This window comes from Emericellopsis atlantica (assembly GCF_019669845.1).
Source record: "Emericellopsis atlantica unplaced genomic scaffold F5Z01scaffold_2, whole genome shotgun sequence".
Taxonomy (NCBI): Eukaryota; Fungi; Ascomycota; class Sordariomycetes; order Hypocreales; family Bionectriaceae; genus Emericellopsis; species Emericellopsis atlantica.
The window spans coordinates 537121-560922 of record NW_025764704.1 but is presented as its reverse complement, the minus strand read 5'-3'; the positions used below and the strand labels follow the sequence as shown (position 1 = coordinate 560922).

General features: G+C 55.1%; 8 protein-coding genes across 8 annotated transcripts; 5 read left to right on the top strand and 3 right to left on the bottom strand.

Annotated features, from left to right (window-relative positions):
- Window positions 1-626: 626 nt before the first annotated feature.
- On the top strand, window positions 627-1524 carry F5Z01DRAFT_198915 (uncharacterized protein). Its single transcript, XM_046258075.1, has one exon. The coding sequence runs from the start codon at window positions 737-739 to the stop codon at window positions 1493-1495; it is 759 nt and encodes a 252-aa protein (XP_046122412.1). The 5' UTR covers window positions 627-736; the 3' UTR covers window positions 1496-1524.
- F5Z01DRAFT_198804 (uncharacterized protein) lies at window positions 1525-3048 on the bottom strand. The gene is made up of 2 exons (XM_046258074.1): window positions 2506-3048; window positions 1525-2439 (listed from the first exon to the last, which is right to left on the bottom strand). Exons 1-2 carry the CDS (start codon window positions 2587-2589, stop codon window positions 1555-1557), a joined length of 969 nt encoding a protein of 322 aa, XP_046122411.1. The 5' UTR covers window positions 2590-3048; the 3' UTR covers window positions 1525-1554.
- A 1051-nt stretch (window positions 3049-4099) lies between these two features.
- On the top strand, window positions 4100-8165 carry F5Z01DRAFT_615168 (uncharacterized protein; the record flags this gene model as incomplete). The annotated part of the gene is made up of 7 exons (XM_046260852.1): window positions 4100-4240; window positions 4296-4727; window positions 4789-4985; window positions 5503-5585; window positions 5634-5698; window positions 5742-6179; window positions 6231-8165. Coding segments are annotated over 7 exons (3291 nt in total), but the record flags the coding sequence as incomplete, so codon positions are not given.
- A 111-nt stretch (window positions 8166-8276) lies between these two features.
- Window positions 8277-12341, bottom strand: F5Z01DRAFT_198970 (unfolded protein response sensor protein). Its single transcript, XM_046258076.1, has 2 exons — window positions 9617-12341; window positions 8277-9565 (listed from the first exon to the last, which is right to left on the bottom strand). Exons 1-2 carry the CDS (start codon window positions 12171-12173, stop codon window positions 8388-8390), a joined length of 3735 nt encoding a protein of 1244 aa, XP_046122409.1. The 5' UTR covers window positions 12174-12341; the 3' UTR covers window positions 8277-8387.
- A 914-nt stretch (window positions 12342-13255) lies between these two features.
- F5Z01DRAFT_615020 (eukaryotic translation initiation factor 3) lies at window positions 13256-15598 on the bottom strand (the record flags this gene model as incomplete). The annotated part of the gene is made up of 3 exons (XM_046260843.1): window positions 13256-13687; window positions 13740-15273; window positions 15327-15598. The coding sequence occupies 3 exons, from the start codon at window positions 15596-15598 to the stop codon at window positions 13256-13258; spliced, it is 2238 nt and encodes a 745-aa protein (XP_046122408.1).
- Window positions 15599-16233: 635 nt separating this feature from the next.
- On the top strand, window positions 16234-17994 carry F5Z01DRAFT_679103 (chaperonin Cpn60/TCP-1 family; the record flags this gene model as incomplete). The annotated part of the gene is made up of 4 exons (XM_046265495.1): window positions 16234-16236; window positions 16292-16443; window positions 16510-17884; window positions 17935-17994. 4 exons carry the CDS (start codon window positions 16234-16236, stop codon window positions 17992-17994), a joined length of 1590 nt encoding a protein of 529 aa, XP_046122407.1.
- A 443-nt stretch (window positions 17995-18437) lies between these two features.
- Window positions 18438-20084, top strand: F5Z01DRAFT_632559 (uncharacterized protein; the record flags this gene model as incomplete). Its single annotated transcript, XM_046261868.1, has 1 exon — window positions 18438-20084. The coding sequence occupies one exon, from the start codon at window positions 18438-18440 to the stop codon at window positions 20082-20084; it is 1647 nt and encodes a 548-aa protein (XP_046122406.1).
- A 687-nt stretch (window positions 20085-20771) lies between these two features.
- F5Z01DRAFT_643378 (TBC domain-containing protein) lies at window positions 20772-23690 on the top strand. Its single transcript, XM_046262705.1, has 2 exons — window positions 20772-22861; window positions 22911-23690. Exons 1-2 carry the CDS (start codon window positions 21194-21196, stop codon window positions 23418-23420), a joined length of 2178 nt encoding a protein of 725 aa, XP_046122405.1. The 5' UTR covers window positions 20772-21193; the 3' UTR covers window positions 23421-23690.
- The last annotated feature ends 112 nt before the right edge of the window (window positions 23691-23802 follow it).

Sequence of the window (23802 nt, the reverse complement as noted above, 5' to 3'; positions counted from 1 at the left end):
TTTCCGGCTCCTGTGAACTGATCTTGTTCGGCCCTCCGAGAATTCACAAGGCGACATAGACTCTGCAGAGTTTGGGGTCAGCGCTAGCTATAACACATCCGTGCTTCCTGACAATAACTAGGGATTGACTTCTTGTCTTTGTAATAAGCCTCAAGAAGCTTCTTTCACCCTTTTACGCCCTGCCGTCCTCATCCATCCCACCATCACGTCCTCCGAGAAGCACCAAGTTGGACGACAATGCAGCGCGGACGATCGTCATGAGACATCCCTCTAATGGAGCAACGTGTGGTATCTACCGAAGTTGCCGGCCATCGCAGCAAGACGTGGCCCCGATACGTACTCCATGCATCCAAGCTTGTCTAATGGGGCTGGGAGGGCGATCCTTACTCAACCTAGTTGCGGAAGCACCGGGATGGTGCACCTTAATAAGGGGGCCCATGTTCCCCTTTCGATGTCGATTGTCGCATGGTCAAGCTGGCCCCTCACGAGGCAATCAATTCATATTAACCGATCATGAGTAAGGCGCAGTCGCCGCAGAGGGAACGTGAACAGTAGACAGCGATGTTTCATCGCCCCGGGATGCGGTCCGGTACTCGGAACCCCGGCACGGAGGGTCATCCTCCATATTGTATGCATCAAACATCGTGAAACAAGGGACACGTATATAATGACTGCTGTCTTACCAAGCCAACATCGAGTTTCATAGCCGATACGATCGACCACAAGACTGCCCACAATGAAGTCTCTTTCCATCCTCGCAACGGCGACACTCACATCCGCTGCGGTCCTCTGGGACGGCCGCCTCAACGATCTCGAGTCGGCAGAGGACCTGAACAAATGGTCTTGGGCCACTCCCGTGGGACCATACCAGTATTACATCCACGGCAATGGTCCGGTGACCGAATATGTCGAGTTCAGCCCCGAGCACAAGAACCCCAACGACACCGCCTCAGCCCAGGGCGTCAAGATCACACTGACGGACACGGCGTACTGGAATGGCCAGAACATGCGTCGCACGGAGCTCATCCCTGAGACAGACGCCGCAATCGCTTCTGGCAAAGTCTGGTACCACTTCAGCATCTCGCGATCCGCCACCAACCGACCAAGCCAAGCGAGGGAGCACCAGATTGCCTTCTTCGAGAACCACTTCACCGAGCTCAAGTATGGCGGTTCCGGGACCGCGGCCGACTCTCTCCGCTGGCAGGTCAGCGGCCAGGACAAGTGGGCCATTGCTTTTGGCGACGATGTCTGGCACAACATTGCGTACGAGATTGACTTTGCCGGGGGAAGCGTCGGTCTTTGGCACTCGACAGGCGCGGAACCCCTGCAGGAGGTCGTCGCTCCCATGTCGGTGGGTGCGAGCAGCAATGGCGCCGACTGGCACGTTGGTGTTCTTGAGCTCCCCAACGGGAACGCTGATGCAGATGAGGACCTCTTCTTCTCGGGCGTGTACATTGAGAACGGCGCAATCACGACAGATGTATCGGGACCTTAGAAAAGGAGGTGCTTGGGATTCAAAGGGGGGGGTATATACAAACATAGTCGCAAATACTTTCAGACATATTCCTTGACCTGCTCCTCGAGCCACTCCCAGAACTTGCGCGCTGTGCCTTTGCCGCCCTCGCTCTCATCCTTGGCGTTTTCCTGCAGGCTCTTGGAGATGGTACCCTGACGTCCAAAGGGGATGACCCAGTCGCGGTTCTTGACTTCGGGGGCGAACGCGGCGTAGAGCTCTGTGTATGCGCCATTGACGACGGGGTAGCTGAAGAGCCAGTGGAGGTTCTGTCCGAGGAGGCCTGCGGTCCGACCCAGGTCGCTCTTCAGGTTGCCTGGGTTCATGCTGACACTGATAATGCCGTCGTCTCCGAATCTCCTGCCGTACTCCATGCCCTGGAAGTAATTGCCGGCCTTGCTCACGCCGTACTGGTAAGCATTGGGTCTCCAAGTGTGGTAGTCGAGGTTGGTGAGGTCAACACCACACGCGGGCGCAAACGCCTCGGCTGCAGAGGAGGCCACCCACATCACCCGCGTGCTGCCAGCAGGTGACGTTTTGGCGGCGGCTTGCAGCAGCGGTGTGAGTTTCTTGGTGAAGAGAAAGGGGCCGACGCAGTTTGTGCCCAGCTGCATCTCGTAGCCTTGCTTCGTCTTGGTCCCGTTGCCAGGCATCATGACGCCGGCATTGTTGAAGAGGTAGTCCAGCTTGGTCTCCTGGGCGAGGAACTGGTCGGCCGCCTTGGACACGGCCGGCAAGTCGCCCAGGTCGAGGCTCAGGAATGTCAGCTTGCCCTTGGATGAGGGCTGCGACGTCTTGATGTCCTCAATGGCGGATTGAGCCTTGGACTCGGTCCGGCAGGCGACGTAGACGGACGCATTCTTGGAGTAGAGAATACGAGCCACTTCCTTGCCCACACCAGTGTTGGAGCCGGTCACGATACAGACCTGACAGAGTGTTAGCCGCGTTGACTTGGCGTTCGAGAGAGATGGGTGAGGAGAGAGCTTGCTTGCCTTATCAGTGAGATCTGGCACGTTGGCCTCTGTGAACTTGGCCTTTGGCGGGAAGGCCTGACTGAGGACATTGAAGTTGAGCATGCTGGCGATCTCGAATTTTGGTTATGCTATAGAATCACTGAGAGGTGAAGACAGGGAGACAGCGTTGAGACCTTGGTTTTTCTCAATGGCCGATGGATGAGGTGCACGTCATGAGTCCAGTCCCTTGACGTTGATTCACCTGGAGTTGCGGAGCCTTTGCCAGGGGTGCCTTAGGTTGGCTCGCTCTCTCACTTCGATTTGCCGAGGCCGGGGATTGATAGTGCGGGCAGCGTCTAGCCCAAGCTAGAGCCATTTGGGTGGCCATCATGCGAGCCGGTGACTGGAACATGCCTTGACGCGCACCCACGATTGTTGCCAAATTCTGAGATAGGTTCATTGTTGGAAGAGTGAAAAGACTGGCTTTTAGGCATGTAGGTTGGAATCTTTTAGCGCTGACAGATCAATGTAGTACCATAACCGCATGCGTCAATCGGGCCCCAGCCCTGTGCCTCAGAAGTGCGTTCGGATCTTCGACTGTCAGCAGCCCCCGTTTGCCCATCACATCCGACAGTGCAAAAGAGCAGGGAGAACCCCATGTGTCGATTGAATAAGCTGAGAATACCTCTGTTTGTCGTCCAAGACTGTCAGATGGACAGACCCATAGCTGTCGTTTCCGACAGAGCACAGGGCCGCTAGCCCTGGGTCGCGTACAGTGTCGCGGCCGGTGATGACCTCCCGTTTATTGACCACATAATACTTCTCTTCTTCGCGCCTCGAGAAGCCTTGCTTAATAAGTAGCAAACGAGCTGCGAGGGTGCCCACTTCGAACGGGTTCGCGATACCAAGCATGTGATTGATGATAGTGATTGTTGCGCTGCTGATGTCCCTTCTGTCCTCTCCCTAGCCGTCACACCTGCAATGCAGCATAATTGTGCAATCCAACGCAGACCTGTATATTAATGTTTCCCTATCACCCCGATGAGCCATGTATATCAAAATTACGGGCAGATGGACTTTCATCAAGCACCAGGGAACTGTGAATTGGCAAGGGAAGTCATGTGGCTGATGCCTCTCGCTCACCAGCCACATCCGCTCCGTCATCGCTTGCGCAAGCCACATTTTTGCGCAACGTTGATTCACTCCACTTTTAACCGCCCTGCACCATCACCACCCATCCCGCACACGACCCAAACAAACCACCATCAACGTCATTTTACGCCGCAGCTGGCAATTGACCGACCAGCATTGTGCCAGAGGTTACTCTCCAAGGACATTCCGGCGCCAGTGCACCAGTGCGAATCTCTACTCGCCATCCTCTGCCGCCCTCGCAACGAGTAGGAGCTCGCGCTGATCACTCTCCCGCTGGGCAATGCTTTGACCGGTCCGGCAGCCGCTCTCGCTTCCATCGCATCACTTGGGCAACTTGAGCTGGGTAGATTCTGCCTTGACGACCACGCGGGGCGTCGCGATTCTTGGCTTCATGCCATCCGGCGGTCCGTCAAGATGAGCGCTCCATGTTGGTCTCTGCTAGTGTCGCAACTGCACGATTTGGGTTTCTGACCAGCGCACAGTGTCCACTGAAGAAAACGAACGCTACACCAGTATCATCGACGATATACTCGCCAAAGCCGATCTTGAGACAATCTCTAGGAAGAAAATCCGCCAGGGCCTACAGGATGCGCTCGGTGGGCTCGACCTCAGCGAGCAGAAGGTTCGCCGCCAACGCCTATCGTGCGTTCCGCCTTGACTCACTAAACCGACTTTAGGATGCCATCAAAGCCCTGATTGAAGCGCGATTCGACGCTGTCTCCAACGTTACTCCCGAACCTGCTCCCTCCCCCAAGAAGCGCTCCAATGGCGCGACATCCGAATCACCTGCATCGCCTGAGCCCCCGCGGAAAAAGGCCAAGCGGTCCGAGTCTGCAGAGGACGCGGACGCCCGCCTAGCCGCACAACTGCAGGAGCAGGAGAATAGCCTCGCGCGCGGGAGGTCGACTCGTGGTGGCACGGATAAGAAGACCAAGCCGAAAAAGGCTGCGGCCAGGAAGAAGAAGAGCTCCAACAAGATCAGCACCAACGACGACAGCGAGATCGAGGGCTCTGATGGCGAGCCCAAGAAGAAGCGCAAGGCTGGAGGCGGCTTTCAAAAGCCCTTCAACCTGAGCCCTGCGCTTGCGGACATTGTCGGCGAAAGCCAAGTAAGTCTTTTTTTCCTTGACCAGTCTCCAGGCGAGACCCATTCGTACTCACAATCGACAGCTCGCTCGCCCAGCTGTGGTCAAAGGCCTCTGGGCTCATATCAAGAGCAACGATTTGCAGGACCCCAACGACAAGCGGTCAATCGTATGCGATGCCAAGCTCTACGCGGTCTTCAAGCAGGCCAAGGTCAACATGTTCAGCATGAACAAGGAGCTCGGCAAGCATTTGTACCCCGTTGAGGAGCCGCCTGCCCAGGCGTAGGCTCTACCCAAGTACGCGCCGCAGACGCTCACTCTGGTAGCTGCGCGCATCATTTAATTAATCTGTTTGTGAACTAAGCCACGAGGCGCAACGGGCATTTGGGGTTTTCATATCAGTGTTACTCTGCTTCTGCCTTGCTGCTGTTGCAGATCAAGGGTTGGAACCAGAAGATCTCTCGGACAAGGCACGACTTGGAAACGCAGAAAGACGGTTGGCACTGGAGAGGCGTCGAGTGAGGATTTACTAGCATTTCAAGGTATTGAATTTCTCAAAGCGGGAATATAATTGATCGTGAAAATGTTATAGGTGATGTGCATCATATTGTGGTCCGATGAGTTTGTGTCTCTGCATGTTTCATCTGCACCATTGTCAACACCACAGCTTACTCTACAGTCAAATACTAACAGAGCATTGATTAATGTGTATTCCGTTTGCTTAATTTCAATACGAATGAGTCGAAGAACATCATCGTACTGACTTAACGTCATCACACGGGGAGCTGTGTAGGGTAAGCCGAGCTGAGTCATCCGGAGTAGACTCGGATGCAGTGCAGTGGCCGAGCTCTGTCCCCTGGAATGCCGTCAGCCCCCCACGCGGTTGGAGCCCCTCTAGCCTGGATGACCTGCCCTGGTGACGGCGACCAGCTGGAGGCGATAATTTTCAAAAAAGACCTGAACCACCCCGTCCCTTCTACGACCACCACTTACTCGTGGAGAGCGGACGACTTCAGCAAAGCCAACTGAATACCTCAGCGAGTCCCAGCGTGTCAAAGAGACACTTGCAACCCGATTGTCCCAACTACGCCCGCGATGGAAGCATCATCGACCGGGGCGAACGGTTCAGCAGCCCAAGCCCCGAACCCATCTACAGGCTCAAAGCAAGGCAGAGGAGGTCGTGGCCGAGGTGGACGGTCAAGAGGGCGAGGAGGAGGAGGTCCGAATCGTCGACAGCAACCTGCCCCCGAAGCACAAGAGCAACCTGCCAATCCCAGTGCACAGGCGCTCGCGGCCGTAGCGAGGCCCAAAGTTGCTGTCCAAGAAGACAATGTACCAGACGACGCCGAACTATGCTTCATCTGTGCGAATGTCGTCTCGCACCATTCCATTGCGCCATGTAATCATACAACCTGCCACATCTGTGGCTTGAGGATGAGAGCGCTGTACAAGGACAAGAATTGCGCACACTGTCGAGTATGTCCGGCCCGACAACCTTTGCTCTGAGCATATTGCTTACTATCACAGACACCCGCGCCATTCGTCATCTTCGCTCAAGACGCCACAAAACGCTTCGAGGAGTTCACCGATGCAGATATGAGCACAGTCGACGAGAACATTGGTATCAAGTACGCCAACGAGGACATTGTCGGCGATACCGTTCTCCTGCTTCGATACAACTGCCCCGACCCCGACTGCGACTTTGCAGGGCTAGGCTGGCCAGATCTCCATCGCCATGTGCGCTCCGCCCACCGGAAGCGCATGTGCGACCTGTGCACCAGGAACAAGCGGGTCTTCACCCACGAGCATGAACTCTTCGCGGACAAGGAGTTGGAGAAGCACATGCGCCGTGGCGACGATAAGCCTGGTGCTGCTGACCAGACTGGCTTCAAAGGCCATCCATTGTGCGGATTCTGCGGAGAACGGTTCTACGACGACGACAAATTATATGAGCACTGCCGGATGAAGCATGAGCGCTGCTTCCTCTGCGATAGGCGAGACGCACGACACCCCCACTACTATCAGGACTACAACGCGTTGGAGGCGCATTTCAAAAAGGATCACTACCTTTGTGCGGACCGCGAGTGCCAGGAGAAAAAGTTTGTCGTATTTGATACCGAAATGGACCTTCAAGCGCATCAACTGGCGGAGCATGGAGGAAAAGCCAGTGGACGTGAGGCACGGACGGTTGATATCTCTGGATTCGACATTCGAAGCTCTTTCCAGCCCGAAAGGCGAGGCGGACGTGAAGGTGGAAGGGAACGAGGACGTGGCCGCGAGGGTAGAGGCAGGGGAAGGGACCAGAATGCCGACGTTGCGCCAGCGACAACACCCCAGGCCCTCAGGAGAGACGAGATTGCCTTCCAGAGGCAAATGGCCATTCATTCGGCCCAGTCCGTCTCGAATCGTACTTTTGGTGGACAACTGTCAGCAGGAGGCCCTGCGTCGTCGACCACTCCATCGGGGTCCAGGGGCAACAGTCAGTCCACCACGCCTCGACCACAGGCTACCAACATCGATCCCATGGACACCCATACGCCCATTGACCCAGCAAATATGACGTCTGCGGACAGAGCTCGCCTCGTTCGCCATGGCGCTGTCATCGAACGTGCCGCGAACCTTTTGGGCAATGACGCGCAAAAGATGGCCACGTTTCGCGACTCGGTCTCGTCCTACCGAAAGAACAAGCTCACAGCCCCTCAGCTGGTCGACGCGTTCTTCGGGCTGTTTGCCGACACAGCGTCGAGTGCACTCGGTACTCTTGTCAAGGAGGTCGCGGACCTCTTTGAGGACTCGAGCAAGTCCAGTGCCCTCAAGGCGGCCTGGCAGGACTGGAGGGCCATCAACGAGGATTACCCAAGCCTGCCTGGGTTGAGTGGCATGCACGGCGCAACCGGCTGGGCGAACGCTGCGAGCGCCAACCCGTCCCAGCCAGGGGGCGCGCCGGCACAGAAACACTCCAACAGAGTGCTCAAGCTCAAAAACAGCACGCGCCTCGGCGGTCCTTCGCCCGTGCCGGGCGTCTCCCCACCAGGGTGGACTCCTCGCCACAGCTCCTCCAAGCCGGCTGCTTCGTCGTCGTCGTCCTCGGCATTCCCCTCCCTCCCATCAGCTGGACCGTCCAGGGCGAGTGCCTCGTCATCATGGACCCCGGCAGGCAGTGTATCATCGCAGCCAGCAGCACGAGCAGCCCCCGAATCCACGACCTTGCCGCGTCGACCAGCGCCCCGAGCTGCCGCTGGCGGGGACAACTTCCCGGCGTTGCCAGCCGCGCCGAAGCCGACGACGACTATCTGGGGCTACGGCACGGGACGAGGCATACGACGCGAAACACCGGGAGAGACAGGTTTCTCATGGACCGGCGGGAGTGGCTCAGCTTCGCCGGCCACTGAGGAGGCACCCGAGAACACAGGTGGGAAAAAGGGCAAGAAAGGCAAGAAAGTTCTCGTCCAATGGGGATGAGTATGAAAATAAAAGGTAGTGGCTGAAAACAAGAACAAATGTGAAAGTGGCGTGGAGCGGCAAGCATGCATGCGATGTCTTACATACTAGTTTAGTATTGTAGCCATACAGCAGCGATACACCATCGCAGCTCCAAAGTACCACCTGTTGTGAGAACGGTTCAGGAACACGAACAAAACAGCTTCAGTGAGGGCAATCATATGAGCCCAATACCAAAATGTATTACAATCCCGCCGGCATGTAGTAGTCCACAAAGCGGTCCGAGTCCTGCCAGCCTACCTCTAAAATTACGTTCCAACAAACGAGTATCAACGAAGGAAACCTCATGGTCCAGAAAGCAAGATAACCAGCCGGCAGCGCACCGACCGACTTCTTCAAAGAGTCCGACATGTCCTCGTAATGGTTCCTCTTGTTGCGCAAGGCACGAAGCAGATCAAGCATGCGAGTTCCTGCATACTTGCGCTGTTTGCCGAGAGAGTCGACGAACGCTTGAGGAAGGATGCGAAGGAAATCGCCTCGGATGACCTCTGCAGCGTGACTTTCCAACTCCTGCAACGGGTATGAAGGAGGATCGCGACATTCCTTCTCAAAGTGATCCGACACATCGCACAAGAACGCGAGCTTCTTCTTCGCCGACCAGAAGAAGGGGTGCGACAGAATGCTCAACGCTGCAGGGCGCTGTTTCGGATCTTCGTGCAGCATGGAAGTTATCAGGTCTTTGGCTTCCCACGCAAAATCACCCAATGATTCTAACGGCGAGAGGTCGTAATTGCCGCGTCGGATGTTGACCTCTCGCATGTACCGGTCGCCGCAGTCGTACGGATGTTGCCCGTTGGTGAGGACATAGAAGAAGATCAGGCCCAGGGCAAATACGTCAATTGCTCGTGTTGCCCTTCGACCACTCATCAACTTCGCGTCGTCGCCGACCAATATCGACCCGGATCCGCTCTGCGTGTCGAGGCCGCTCGTTTGGCTGTGGAAGTTACGAGCACCAGCCGATGCTGCGGCGGCAAGCTTGTCATCGTCGTATAGCAACTCGGGAGCTCGCCATCCGGTAGTTCCCGCCGCTCTACCGTGCGTCGTACCAAAGGATGATTGATCAAGATCGAGTTTCTTGCACAAGCCAAAGTCGGCCACCAACATGCGAGGTTTTCCGGTCTTACCGAGGCAAGCCATGACATTTTGTGGCTTCAGATCGCGATGAACAATGCGCAAGGAGTGCAAGTGCGCAATGCCATTGGTGATCTGATACAGGATCCCCGGGAGATCCATGCGACCTGCTTCAGCCAGTTCGCGGTGCATCTGCGGCTTCTCAACGATATCGGCGAGTGAAGCGTCACACAGTTCCAGAGCGATGTAAATGAAACCCTCATGCTCTTGTTGGTTGAAATAGCGGATCACTACCGGGCGTTGTTAGACAGCTTTCTCGCACATTGAGCATAATTTCTTACCATTGGGGTGATCATCTGATTCCTTCAGCAGCTTCGTTTCTTGCTGCGCGATCTCGTAGAAGGTGAGGAGCAGCCGCTTGACGGCTACCTTTCGACCGTCGTATTCTCCCGAGTGCACAGTAGTGCCATTCGTGCCGTTACCGAGCACCTTGTTCTGGTGCACAAGCAGACCCGGAAGTCGTAAGACTGTCCCGTCATCGACATCTTCCATCTCGCCCGTTCGGACCGTGGTAATGTCTGGACGCATGGTGACGCCGTTCGCACGCACATCAGTGTCGGTCGGCTTGAGGTTTGAGCTATCTAGTTTGCCTCTGCCCTTTTTGTGCTTAACGCCTCCACGGCGGCCTCGGCGTGCCTTCTTCTTCTCTGGCGACGCTTCATCAGATGACCCTTGTCGTGCAGCCTCGGGATCGACTACGACCGCCTCAGGCGACCCATTCGCTTCAGACTGAGTGACGACAACCCCGGACGTTGTGTCGGCTGGTGCCGCCCCAGTCTCCGCTGACTTCACGACTGCGCCATCTTCTTGGCCGATGGACGCCTTAGTCAAGGCTTCTTTCTGGCCATCCTGATTTTGGGCTTTCAGAGGTGCCAAGTCTGTTACAGGACCAAGCTTCGGGTGTACCTTGGATCCCGCGAACGAATACATGTTGGTGATAAGCTCGCGCCGTTCCGAGTCACTCATACGGCGAAATTTGTTGCCGTAGTACATGAAAGCCCCGGTTACGATCAGGATGAGAAAAGGGTTCCTCAACAGATCCATAACGCTTTCAAGGGCACTCTGTGGAAGTAATTTGACCTTGTCCACGAGGCCGACATCTTGCTTGTCGCTCGATACGACGACAGGCAGCCAGTCCTCTTCGGCCAGATCAGGATCATATCCATTCATGGGCCCAGCAGGCAGTGTGGCGGGAATCTTTCCTCCGCTTGGCATTGGGGAGTCGAGGAAGTGCGTCCCGACCAAGACTTGCGCTTCTTCACCTGACCCCGGGCCATGCTCCCAGACGTCGCGATGCGAGACCTTGGCAAGGGGGGCATCAATAATGAGGGGATAAGACCGTCCTGACATTGCATACCAGTCTCCCGTTGTCGTATGGTTGAGAAAGATGCTGTTGCTTCTGATGCGTGCGACCTCGGTGCTCTTGGAGGGCATAGTCGGCTGTGGAAGCACAACTAGCTCCGGATGGCTGTCCCGAGGTGCGTCCCAGGGGCGGCATACGTCGAACACGCGGGCCACGGGCGAGGACAACTGCTGGCTAAACTTGGGCGAAGCTGGCTGGCCAGGATCGTAATCGAAAGCATAGACCTTGCCATCATGCTGACTGGTGATATAGCGGCTGTCAAGGGAGGTTTGGTAATTGGTGTATAAGTCGGCGTCGTAGTTGTTGGGTACCCACTCCGCGTATTTGAGGGTGGCAATCGGCTTACCATCGCGACGCTGGATGCCGACAGTATATTCAGTACGTCCCAGCGTGATGGTGCCTGTTGAGCTACATTCGACAGAGTCGGCATTGTACAAATAGTCTGGACGCAGACAGCTCTCGGCCTCGTTGACGTGAGAGCCGCCTGACCCAAACCACTTGAGCACACGACCTGTAGCAGCGTCGAGTGTGATTAGAGTTGTCTTCTTGTCGCCAGTATAGACGACTGCCGGGTTCTCGTCGGCGAATGGAGCCAGCTCCTCGACGAGGCGCTTCATGGTAAAGCTTGTGCGCACCAGACCAACCCCTGGCTCGGGTATCCAGACATAGATCAGGCCATCACGAGCTGGTTCTACAGCCCAGAGGTAGTGATCAATCGGACTGTAATCATCGTCGAGAACGGACACATTGGAGCGGAAGTGCTTTGTCTCGATCATGGGCTGGTCGACCTCGAGGCGCCAGTGTTCTTTGCCGTCTGTGCGGCCAGTGGCATAAAGATCTCCCTCGACGGTCGCCAGAAGAACAAAGTCTTCTACTTCCCAATCTTCCAGGCTCCGCGCAATCTGCGGCGAGGAGAGTCCAGTAGCTAGCGTGCTGCTGGATCGGAATTTACCTGGTAGGCTTGGTGCTCGGACGGGCTGTGCCGGAGCCAAAGTAGCGAGGGCGCTCGCATCGTAAAGATTTTTATTGTTAGATTTCTTGTTTTTGATGTTGTTGATGTTATTCTTATCGTCGAGACTCCTCTTGGCGCGAGCGGATCGTTCGCTGTTTTCGAGAATGTCGGGTTGACGATTGTTGGCATACTGCAGATGCTTCTTCTGACTGGCTGAAGGCTGGGTCTTCCTCCCCTGATTCTGGCTGACTTGAGGCGTGTCATCAACAGCGCCATCATAGCCAATGTCTTGAACGACGTATTTAGGGTCTCGTTCATTAACGCGTTGCTTATTGTCGATTTCGTGATCGTCCGGTTGCTGAATGATAGCACGTTGTTGCTGCTGCTGCTGCTGCTGAGCAGCAGCAGCGGATGCGGAAGCGAGCTGAACCCATGATACGAACAATATAGCGACAACTAGGACTAGTCTGCGTTGGCCCGAGGATCGAGACCCTCGGTCTCGCGTTGAAGACCGTCGGGGCATATCGTGGTGTTGCTTAATTGACTTGGCTCATGACGTGTTAAGGTGCAAGACGAGCACCGCAGCACCACGCCTCGAGTCGGTTGGTATAGGTAGATAGCGCGTGGTATGCGCTGGAGAGTAATGCGTTGGATCGTTCGTATTGATGAATCGGATTCGTATGCTGCTTGCAACGAATATAGTTGAGAGTCGCAGGGTGTAGGGAGAGTCAAGGAGGTCGACTGGAGACGAGGATCTGATTAGGCCATACGTCTGGGCATCGTATTCCTAGCGTTCTCAAGGGCTGGCTTGATTCTTTAGTGTAGTGCAAGCTTTGCGCAGGTTGAATCCAGTTGTGGGATGGACGAAACGCATCGATCTAGCAGGAATTGCCCGTCTGGCGAAAGCAGTGGTATGACGATGCAGGGATGGGCGGGGGGCCTGAGGGAGCGCTGTGATGGAGCCTTGGAGGTGCCTGGTAAGGTTGTACGCCATCGCTGCCCGGGCCGCCATTGCGGAGTAATTAATTACTTACACAACTTTGTACGCGCGAATGGCCCTTGAGGACATTGACTTCTATCCATAATTCGATTTCTATATTTATTTGAACGTGCCCAGCTCACTGCCATGTTAGCATGCTATACAAATTCTTCATCTAACTCTTGATATACCTTCTCTTGTTGCGCGTTTCGTGTAAGCAGGCTGTGTGCCCTGTTACAAATCCGGGACAGCAGCCCCTTGCAGAGCGCACAACCTGGCACACTTTCACGTGCCAATTCTGTAAAAAAAAACAGGGCCTCTGCCACAACAATCGAAGGTTGCTTGGCTGAGAGAATACACTTTCCATGGCGCTTGAATGATCATGATGTCCGGAAACACGGGGAAAATAACCTCTTTCCCGTCGGACGAGAGTGGTCAGACTCGGGAGCCGTCGCAGCCACAGTACCGTATGGTAACCTCACTTTTGCTGCGCACGCCAGGCGCCATTTATAGGAATCGCCGTAAATTCATTACCATGGGAGCTGTAAAGCGTACAACGAAAGACGCACTCCGAGACCAGATGCAGAAACCGATAACCATATACGCAGCCCTTTTTAAAACCATGCTTAACCAACCACAACCTCCTCGGTCTCCTCCAGTACATCCTCCACAATCTCCTCCACCACCTGCTCTTGGTCGGCCACTTGCAGCGTCTTGGTCTTGGCCTCCAACAAGTGTGTGTGAGGGTCCTTGGGTAGACCAGCGCGCTCCCTCTCCTCGGCCAGTTCTGCCTCCATGTTCTCGCGCCACTCGTACCACTCGTTGAGCAAGTGCCTGCGCGCCTCGACCACAGCAAGATCCGCAGAGGCACCGCGATCGGCATCTTCCTGATCAAATGTGCGGCTGTATTCGCGGAGGTTCTTGCGGATCTGTTTTTGCTCTTCCTTGGTGAGAAGAGTAGCGGGGCGGGGGCGCCATGAAAACTGCTTAAATTTGTCAACAGGCTCTTCGCGGAGAGCCTCGCCCCTGAAGTCGTAGATGTGGTAACCATTTTCCATCTGCCCATGGTTAGTAATGCACTTTCGTCTGGTTATGGTTGGTGTAACTTACAGTGTGTTTCCACACAGACGCCCAAGTCGCGACGAAGCGACCCGAGGGGTCCCATTCGACATCGGTCACGCCGTAGTGATCCGCCGTGTTCATCAGCTGGAGGTTGGCAGTCAGATCCTTGTCTGACTCGGGCTTTTCACCCTCAAAGTCAAGGTCAAAGAAGTCCAAGTCGGAGCTTTGCTGGTTGTGGACCGTGGCAATCACAACGAAACGCCCACGAGGTGCCCAGTAGATAGCATTGCTGTTCTTCTTGTCCAGTGTCCGGAGATGCTTGAAGTTACCGGTCGTTGTTCCTTTGGTCTTCTCGGGGCAGAAGAACGACACAGCAGTCTTTGGCGCGACAGCCGTAGGCCCGACAGGCTCGGTCGTAGAAATAATGGCGAAACGGGCACCGCGGGGCTCCCAGGCAAAGTTGATGACAGTGTCTTTGATGGTGTCGACAACCTCGACGGGGACACCCTTCTCCTTCACACGGAAGATCTCCAATGTGGTAGCCTGCGACTTCTTGGACTTGGAGTGACGGTCCACCTTGACGCACAGGTATGCTGCCTCGGATTGCCAATGCAGCTTCGCATCGCTCACACTGAAAAGGTTGAGTGACCGCACAATTTCCTTGGAAGGAATGCTCATCAAGCCGACCTTGGCTGGGTTGCTACCAATTTCAGGGGTCCAGAAACAAATGAGCTGCTCGTATTCCTTGACACCATCGCGCTGCACTGTGGCCGGGGCCCAATCAAAGTCCACAACGCCGTCGATCTTGACAGTGGTCTTGTCGAGGAGGTTCATCCGGGGAAGTTCGTAGACGGAGATAGATTGGCCGGGGTTGAGACGCGCAACGTACTTGTCGTCAGCGGACCACTTGAAAGCGGGCCACTGCAGCTTTGGGGGAGGGCGGCCCTCCTCGGGCTTGGCCAGATCCAAGTTGGCGAACGAGCGCAGAGGAGTACCGGTGGTGATTTCCCAGATAACGTAGTTCTTACCATCGTCGTCAATGGAAAGCGCAGGGTGTCCCTCGTCAGGAATGGAAATGGGGCGGTTGGACCAAGTAACCATGTACTTCTCGCCAGGCGAGAAGGCCACCATGTTGACGTAGGGGTGGGCAAAGCGAGCCTGGCGAGACCAGGACTGGCCACCCCACAGCTGCACACCCTGAGCGTGAACAGAGGTCAGGTAGGTACCCTTTGGCGACCACTGCACGAAGGTCTCGGTCCAGTGGGGACGCTCGACCACGCCCTCGGGCTGATCCTTCTCATTGTTCCAGAAAACTCCGACATTGTCGCCACGGAACAAGACAAACTGGTCACGGCCACGGCCTGAAGGATCCTTGAGCCACCATTTGAGATGTTCCTTCTGAGTGAATTCGTCGATCTTGGGGGGTTGGTAGGTCTCGTCGATGCGGCCCTCGCGTCCGTATCGCTCAATGTCAGTCATTTTGTTGACACGCAGTGTGTGCTTCTTGTCGAGAGGAACCATGTCAAGCTGGCGCGTGGCGGCGGCAGCCTCGGCGGCCGAGGAGTACTCGACGAAAGCAAAGCTGAGGAAGGTCAGTTCATCCCCGTGCAGCTCTATTCAATGGGTCCAGCGTACCTCAGAGACTTGCCATCTTCACCCATGGGCATGTAGATCAAATCCTCCCGGGTCGTCCCCACAGTGTTCAGTTTGCGCAACAAGAACTTAACCAACTTTGGCTTCTGGTCTTCTGTAACCTTGGGCAGGCCATCAATGACCACGAATGTGTCGTAGCCATGCTCCAACTGAACCTCGAAGCGCTCGCGCAGATCCGACACGTCGATCTCGTCCTCGTTGTAATCGTCATCGTCGAGGTCGGCCTCGCGAAGGTGCTCGAAGGTCGGCGCCATGATTGCGGTGTTGTTGTGTGCCTGTGCGGCAAGGAGGGGTGGTCGTGTTGTCGGACTTGTAGAAAAAAATACGTTTGCCCCGCTGATAGCTGCAGATGGGTTTCCTATTTGCTGATCCCTTTGAGAGGCGTCGTAGAATGTTGCAGTCGAATTTTGATCGAGGGCTGCGTAAAGATGCCGAACAGTGAGTCTGCCGTCTCGATACTTCGATGAGCTGGGCAAAACTTTCGGGGCGCGCAGTCAAAATCGTGCGAGGGGCCTACAACCTCAAGGTGGGGGCTTGATTATGGTGGTGATGCTCTGCCTGGCGCAACAAATTTGGTGCTGGTTTGGCTGCCTGGGCCTGAATGTGTGCGGCGGATCATTGAGACGCCGGCTCCGTTCGCTCCTGTCTCGCGCGTCTCAGCGGGGCAAGTCACGTGTGGTCTTTGGTGGGGGAGCTTTGGGCCCCTGACGGTTAGAGGACCTCAAGCAGAAAGTTGAAGGAGGGGTGCTTGGCGCTTGTGTCGGTGGAAGGTGCTGGTCCTAGGTGAGCTCCAGAAAAAAAGGCAACCTCAGCAGAGGCCGTCAACGTGTGTACTCCTACTCCAACACCCGTCGTCATTCAAGTATTACTCGAGGTCTAACTTGGCAAAATGGTATGAGCTGCGCATCTGAAATGCAATCTTTGTTCTTCTGTCTAACGACGAATAGTCCTTTCAACCAACGCAGATTTTCGAGGAGGGCACCACCGAGGAGAAAGGCGAGAATGCGCGTCTCGCAGCCTTTGTCGGTGCCATCGCCGTTGGCGATCTGGTGAAGAGTACACTCGGCCCCAAGGGCATGGACAAGATCCTGCAATCTGCGTGAGTACCTCCCTGCCGCTAAGGGCACTTGCTAGACATGGGGCGCTGACTGTCGGTCTGTGGTAGATCTACAGGAGAAATGATGGTCACAAACGACGGTGCCACCATTCTCAAATCCATCGCTCTCGACAACGCCGCTGCCAAAGTTCTCGTCAACATTTCAAAAGTGCAGGACGATGAAGTGGGCGACGGCACAACATCAGTTGCGGTGCTGGCCGCAGAGCTCCTTAGGGAGGCAGAGAAGCTGGTGGACAAGAAAGTTCACCCCCAGACGATCATTGAGGGCTACCGAATTGCCAGCCAGGCTGCGTTGAAGGCGCTCGAGGGAACTGCGGTGGACCACAGCAAGAGCCCCGAGGCTTTCCGCAAAGACTTGCTTTCCATCGCTCGCACGACCCTGTCCTCGAAGGTTCTGTCACAAGATCGCGAGCACTTCGCCCGACTGGCTTGCGACGCTGTACTCCGTCTCAAGCAGTCTTCGGACTTGAGCCACATCCAGATTATCAAGAAGGCCGGTGGAAAGCTCAGCGATTCGTACCTCGACGAAGGCTTCATCCTCGACAAGAAGATTGGAGTCAACCAGCCCAAGCGGCTCGAGAAAGCCAAGATTCTGGTGGCAAACACTTCAATGGACACTGACAAGGTCAAGATTTTCGGCGCGCGCGTCAAGGTCGGATCGACAAACAAGCTCGCGGAGCTCGAAAAGGCGGAGAAGGAGAAGATGAAGGCCAAGGTGGAGAAGATCAAGGCGCACGGGATCAACTGCTTCATCAACCGTCAGCTCATCTACAACTGGCCCGAGCAGTTGTTTACTGATGCTGGCATCATGTCGATCGAGCACGCGGATTTCGACGGCATCGAGCGTTTGGCATTGGTGACCGGAGGTGAGATCGCCTCCACCTTTGACCACCCTGATCAGGTCAAGCTGGGCCAATGTGACACTATCGAGGAAGTCATCATCGGAGAAGATACTCTGATCAAGTTCTCGGGCGTGGCAGCTGGTGAAGCCTGCACTATTGTGCTACGTGGTGCGACAGATCAGCTCCTAGACGAGGCCGAACGCAGTCTGCACGATGCTCTGGCCGTCCTTTCACAGACAGTCCTGGAGCCACGGACAACTTTGGGTGGTGGATGCGCGGAAATGGTCATGGCCAAGGCAGTAGAGGGTGCGGCCACCCGCGTCGAGGGCAAGCGCCAGCTCGCAGTATCCAGCTTTGCTATCGCTCTGCGACAGCTGCCCACCATTTTGGCCGACAATGCTGGTTTGGACTCGGGTGATCTGGTGGCTCGCCTGCGCAAGGCTATCTATGACGGTCTGACGACTTACGGCCTGGACCTGACGACTCCCGGGGGTGGCATCACAGATATGCGCGACCTTGGCGTTATCGAGAGCTACAAGTTGAAGAGGGCCGTTGTGTCATCAGCAAGTGAAGCGGCAGAGGTAAGCTCTTACTGACCGACACCAAGTCGACAACCAGCTAACTGTTCTAGCTACTCCTGCGTGTGGACGACATCATCAGGGCCGCTCCACGTGCTCGCGAGCGTATGTAAATGGATATATGTGGCGTTCAAAAGGGAACTGTCAATTAGCTAGACGTGGATATCATGACCGGTAATGACTGCATAGATGGCGGCCGGTTGAGGACACAATACCATTTCGCTCCACCGCGAGCTGCCTGATGAACAAAATTGACGCCACATCTTTACGAGTGAGCTCAGCACATCTGGTGAAGATGTATAACTAAGACATGTCGATGATGTGCAGCTCCTCCTTGTTTGCTGGCCAGTGTTACAAACAATGTCACTGCACTCACTTCGCCTCACCTCACTTCACCTTCACCCTTCGGCCTTCGCCTGAACCTGCTCAGTTCTCATGTACCTTGGCTTGAGCGTGACTTCCACGTTGCTGATTCCTTTCACTGTTTCTTCCAGTCTTCCCTTTATTTCTTGACACGTTTCACCCATCTCGCGTCTTGGTCGATCGCCTTCTAACTATGACTTCCACCACCAAACATGACACTGGCGTCCAAGGCACCTTTCCATGGTATAAATTTGGGGAATCAGTAGCGGCCGCGGTCGGCACGATCTGCCCGCCCGATGGAAGTACTCAGTCTGACACGAACGAAGAGTACTACTCTGTTTCAGCTGGGGATGTGAGCGACTCCAGCGATCAGTCCATCGACGTGGACAGAGCCATTACAACGCAGCTTGAGAGCGAGAGCCAACAGTTCGTACAGACTCCGCAGAGCTCGACACTACCCAACCACGCATTCGACATTGGCTTCAAGGCCATTGACAAGATCACCACGAAAACAACCCTTGACAGATCATCACCGCCCAAGACACCTCTTGCGGGCTTTCACCCTGGCAAGAAACGGCTCACACCGGTGACACCTCCTCGGCAAACCATGAACAGAAGTCCTGACAGCATTCGTTCGAATCCTTATGACATTGAATGCACCAGTGACTCCGACATGGACTCTGGACCCATCCCTCTAAACTTCCTCGACGTACCAAAAAGAGACGGATTCAAGACACCGATTCTGACCAAGACCGAGGAAAGGCGATCCGCGCGCATGGCTGGTTCAGGAGAAGACTCCCCGATGGCACGCAAATCGCGGAAAAGAGTACACCAGGCTCAGCCAATACGGCACAGCGAGGAGGCTCAAAATTCCAGCAAACCTATCAATGGTAAATCTGACAGGCTGATGACACCGGACCCTACTCCCAACCGACCAGCCCAAGGCGAAGGCACCGCGTTGCGTGGCCCATGGCAGCAAGATGGTCAGCAGTCATCATCTTCCTCAGATGAGTCCAATGGAAGCCCTGTCTGGAAAATAGGCACGCACCCATCACTGCCAGCAACCCCGGGCTCTGCTGTGAGCGTAGCTGGTGATCGCATGGCTGTGCGATACTCACCGTATCCCAAGTCGAGGCTCAAGGACTTCCTCAAGAGTTCTCTCCGGGTGAGCCGAGCCGTTAGCGGTCGCAATCGTGCTTCTCCCCTGACTAGCGACACAAGGAGTCTTGATACCGTTGAGAGAGAACCACATACAACCAAGAGCGAGACATACATGGACAGTGATACTCGCCGTCACAATCAGCATGAAAACGCGATGGGATTCGGTCTCATCTCTCCTCAGAAGTTTATAGCGGAGTCTGTGCCTGATTCATCTTCATATCCTTTTGCTGAGGATAGGAAGTTGAAGCACATCACTGGTGTGCCCATTATTCCGGAAGACGCCGGCCATGAGCCCTCAGCCGGAGAGTCTTTGATTGAGGCGCAAGGGGGACGCAAGACAATGAGCTCCTCTCTCAATGATGCCGCCGAAGCCAAGTCTGTTGAAAAGAGAGATATGCGCGCCATGCCTACCTTTTATACCTTGCAACCCTCGTATGGACAATGTAAGCCGTGGCTAATGGACAAGCCTGGCCCCTACTTACCACACCATCGAGACACACTCACCAACCTCAGGAGTATACTCAAGGGGAGCGAGCTTTGGAAAAGACAGAAGAGCTTCCTGGCAAGCGAACAGGCAGGAACCCATCAACTTGGCGAGAACAAGGATGTCCCCGTAGACCGAATCCCAAAGCGCCGAAGACGCGCTTGCCAAGGTTGTCGAGAGGGCTTTCTGCTATGACATGCCGAACAAGACACGACATATGCAGGCGAGGCTACGAAATTGACGACGGCTAAGAGCCTCGCAGCATGGCACACGGTTGTTCGACGTCGCCGTTCGCAGGACAACAGCGCAATGGGCGGCAGAAGTTTTACCATGCTATCATAGAAGCGTGTGGGGAAACACCAGAGACAGACGTTCACTACGTGTAAGAGGTTGCGAGAGGTTTCGATGGACTTCGTGATTGAGATGATTTGGCGTCGATTTTGTGTCCTGAGTACGTGGATGAACTGGCGGGTCTGGAAATCGGCATTCGGGATGCCAATTGAGAGCTTTATTGCCGTGGCGTTTAGGACTGAGTGATGAGTGAAAAGATTACGGTGTAAGTCGGCCAGCACCGTACATGTATGTAAGGGAGGTTTTACAGGTACGGTGTTGTGCGGAACATTCGCAGATAAACCAATACAGTACGTAGGTTGCGAGGAGTATCACTCCGTAGAGCTGCTGGCATTTATCCATTCGTCCACTATCGATGTTTAAGAAATCAACGCGCAGCAAAGCTGGATAAGCTCGCATCGCCTCGCAACGCAGACTTGGCTGTGGCTGCAGGAACCGGGGGAAGCGGGAGGCACGGGCCCATAAATAATAAAACCCGTGTTGTTCTTCCCCAAGTTTCTCTCCGCAGGCAACTGGCGCACAGTGACATTCCTGCTATCAGCCGCCCATCGCGACAGGGGCTTAGAGAGCGCCAATCTGCCTCCTTTTCCAGAAGAGACAAGCGCGCCATCGCACACAAACATCATCATCATGATCCTTCTTTCACAATTAGTCCCACTACCTCATTCTCCTCTGCTCACACACTCGCTTGATCTATGCATTCTCTTCTTCTAGCAAACTTATACACCTAAGCTTTTTGTTCAGCCCATTATCGCTACCCTCACGCTCGTTTGTCCCTTCAATCCAACCTTGCTATCACAAGCCACCTCAGCGTTCAACTTCCTGCAACTGGAACGCCCCACTACTCGTCTGTCAGCCAGGCCTCGTTTCAGAGTGAAGGCAGCTGGACGGCTACACAACATCTTAATACCGTCGACCGAGCTGTCGTCGCACTTGTACAATACCATGCAGTCATGATTTCTACTGCCGACTTCGATACTGCCCCTCTTGCCCCAAGCTCGCCTCCCGGCATGACCACATCGAAATCTTCAAAGTCTTCCTCGTTTCAATCCTCCGTTCATAGCGACGATGCGAGCGTGTTGGATGACGTGGGCCACTTCGAAGACATTGGTCTCGACGATGACAGTGCCACCCTGAAATCCACGCGCCAACCAGGCATGGACAGAATCACCTCACCGACCACAGCCACATCGACAACTGCCAGGTCCCTTGTCACGAGTAAACGAACACCCGCGCCCCGATCGTCCTCACAGTCGAATCTCCGATCTACGCTCCAAACGTCAAACCCAAGAAGCACGAGCTTGACGGTACTCACCGATTCCATCCATCCAACATCGCCCCGGCGGCGCTCGAGCAACAGTAACTTCTCATCCAGATCCCAACCCGGTTCCGGGCGACGAAGAAGTCCCAGCCCTCAAATCTCCTCAAACCCTAGAGACCCGACATTTCTGCCCAGGCCTCGTAGAGGAAGCTGGCAGTCGAATCAACGAAAATCCCTTGCCGAACTCGAGCACGAATGCGATGAGGACGAGGACGATGATATTCCGGATGGCCTCGTTCTTGATAACGTCCCAATTTCGCCTCGGCCGCAGCACGAAAGGCCGCCTAGTAGGCAGCCTTCCTTATCTCCATCGCCTGATCGAGGACAGCAGCCCAAGGAGCGCGTACGGAGCGTGGGCAATGGCACGCCGGCCGTCGCCCAGGCACAAGGCTCACTGAAGTCGCCCAAATGGAAAGAAGAGGCGGCACAGGTAGACAGGTCGCCCAACCGTCCAGCCCAGACCCGCGCGCACTCGTGGAACGCTGCTTTGGCCCATCTGAATGCGGAAGCAAAGGCATTGACAGAAAAGCTGGAAGAGCATGCTGATGAGGAGGAGGAGCGTGCGCGCAGACCATCTGCATCAGGCCGTCCGAACACATGGAATTCGATGCAGCGCTCGCACCAATATGCCTATGACAAGAAAGAACGTGTCAAGTCGACCCCCGAGCTCCCACCGCTACGGCGTACCAACGTCATGATCGACCCTCTGCCTGTGTCCAAGGAGAAGGAAGCAGTGCTCAGCAGGACTAGGCCGTCATGGCTGCCACCCAAAGACCCGGCGGAGGAGCGCCGCCACATTCGAGAGTACCAGAAGATGATGGCTGCAAGTGCCAAGGCTGATGAGCGCCGCGAAGCTGCGCGCCGGTCACGAACCGAGGCCCGGGAAACAACGCTGGATGGCGCCATGCATGCTTGGGAACACGAGGTCATTCCCAACTGGAACCAGGCGATTCGCGAACGGAGAACCAGAGATATGTGGTGGAAAGGCGTGCCACCGCGCAGCCGCGGCATCATTTGGTTGCAAGCCATCGGCAACGATCTCGGCTTGACTGAGGCTTCCTTTGAGGCAGCATTGCAGCGAGCACACGAGCTTGAGTCCAGGGTCAAACAGGACAAAGGCAGCGCAGAAGATCATCGCAAGGCACAATGGTTCACCCAGATCCGACAGGACGCTGCCCACGACACTTGGCAAGGTCTCCACATCTTCGATGTTGAAGGACCCTTGCACGGCAGTCTAGTGGACGTCTTGATGGCATATGCAATGTACCGCAACGACGTTGGTTATGTGCATGGTTGTAATGTGAGTTTCCCCAAACCGTAATCACGATAGCATCTGCTGACTTCTCCAGACTGTCGCTGCTTTACTTTTGCTCAACTTGACGAGCCCCGCAGCTGTCTTTGTCGCCCTCGCCAACATTCTCAACAGACCACTACCTCTCTCGTTCTGTACCTCCGACTATGGAGCGCAGTCGTCGGCGTACAATTACGTGCTCCAGGGTCTGAGTCAGAAGTCGCCGACGTTGCACGAACATCTTGTGAAGGTGATCGAGGACGCTGACCCTGGAATCTACCTGCAACAAGTGTTCGCAAGTATCTTCACTGCGCAATTGTCAGTTGACACCGCAGCGCGACTTTGGGACATATATGTTTTCGAAGGTGACAGTCTTCTTGTCCGCGCAGCGGTTGCTATCCTGCTCGAGAACGAAATGACTCTTCTGGGGGTGCGGACTGGAACCGAGGTGAAATCAACAATTTCGAAATCTCTGAACCCAGAGCTGAAGGACGAGCCGCCTGCTTTGTCTGCTCCTGGGGCGGAAGAAAAGTTCATTGCCGCTGTGAAGGCAGCCGGCCGGACATGAAGAATATTTTTGAAAACACTTGGACACTCGCCAATGACAAAGAGGAGGATGCACGGTCATTGATGGATCGATTGATAATGTTTTTGTACATGGACATGTTGCGAGGATAGCGTTGATGATGTCGCCCGCTCGCTGAGCCTGGACGGCAGGCGAGGCATGCCGCGCAGACTTGCATTGATCTTGGAATGCGAGCGATATGACTTGATCATTTTAGGCAAAGGACCAGTAAATACTTACATATGAAATATATCACGACGGACATGTTAGGAACTTCTGATCAGGACAGTGACCAAATCGTACATCACGTGATAGAGACTAACAAGGAAGAGTGTGGGTGGGACCGCGCGACTTGATGAACGGTGAAAATTGGCCACCACCACCG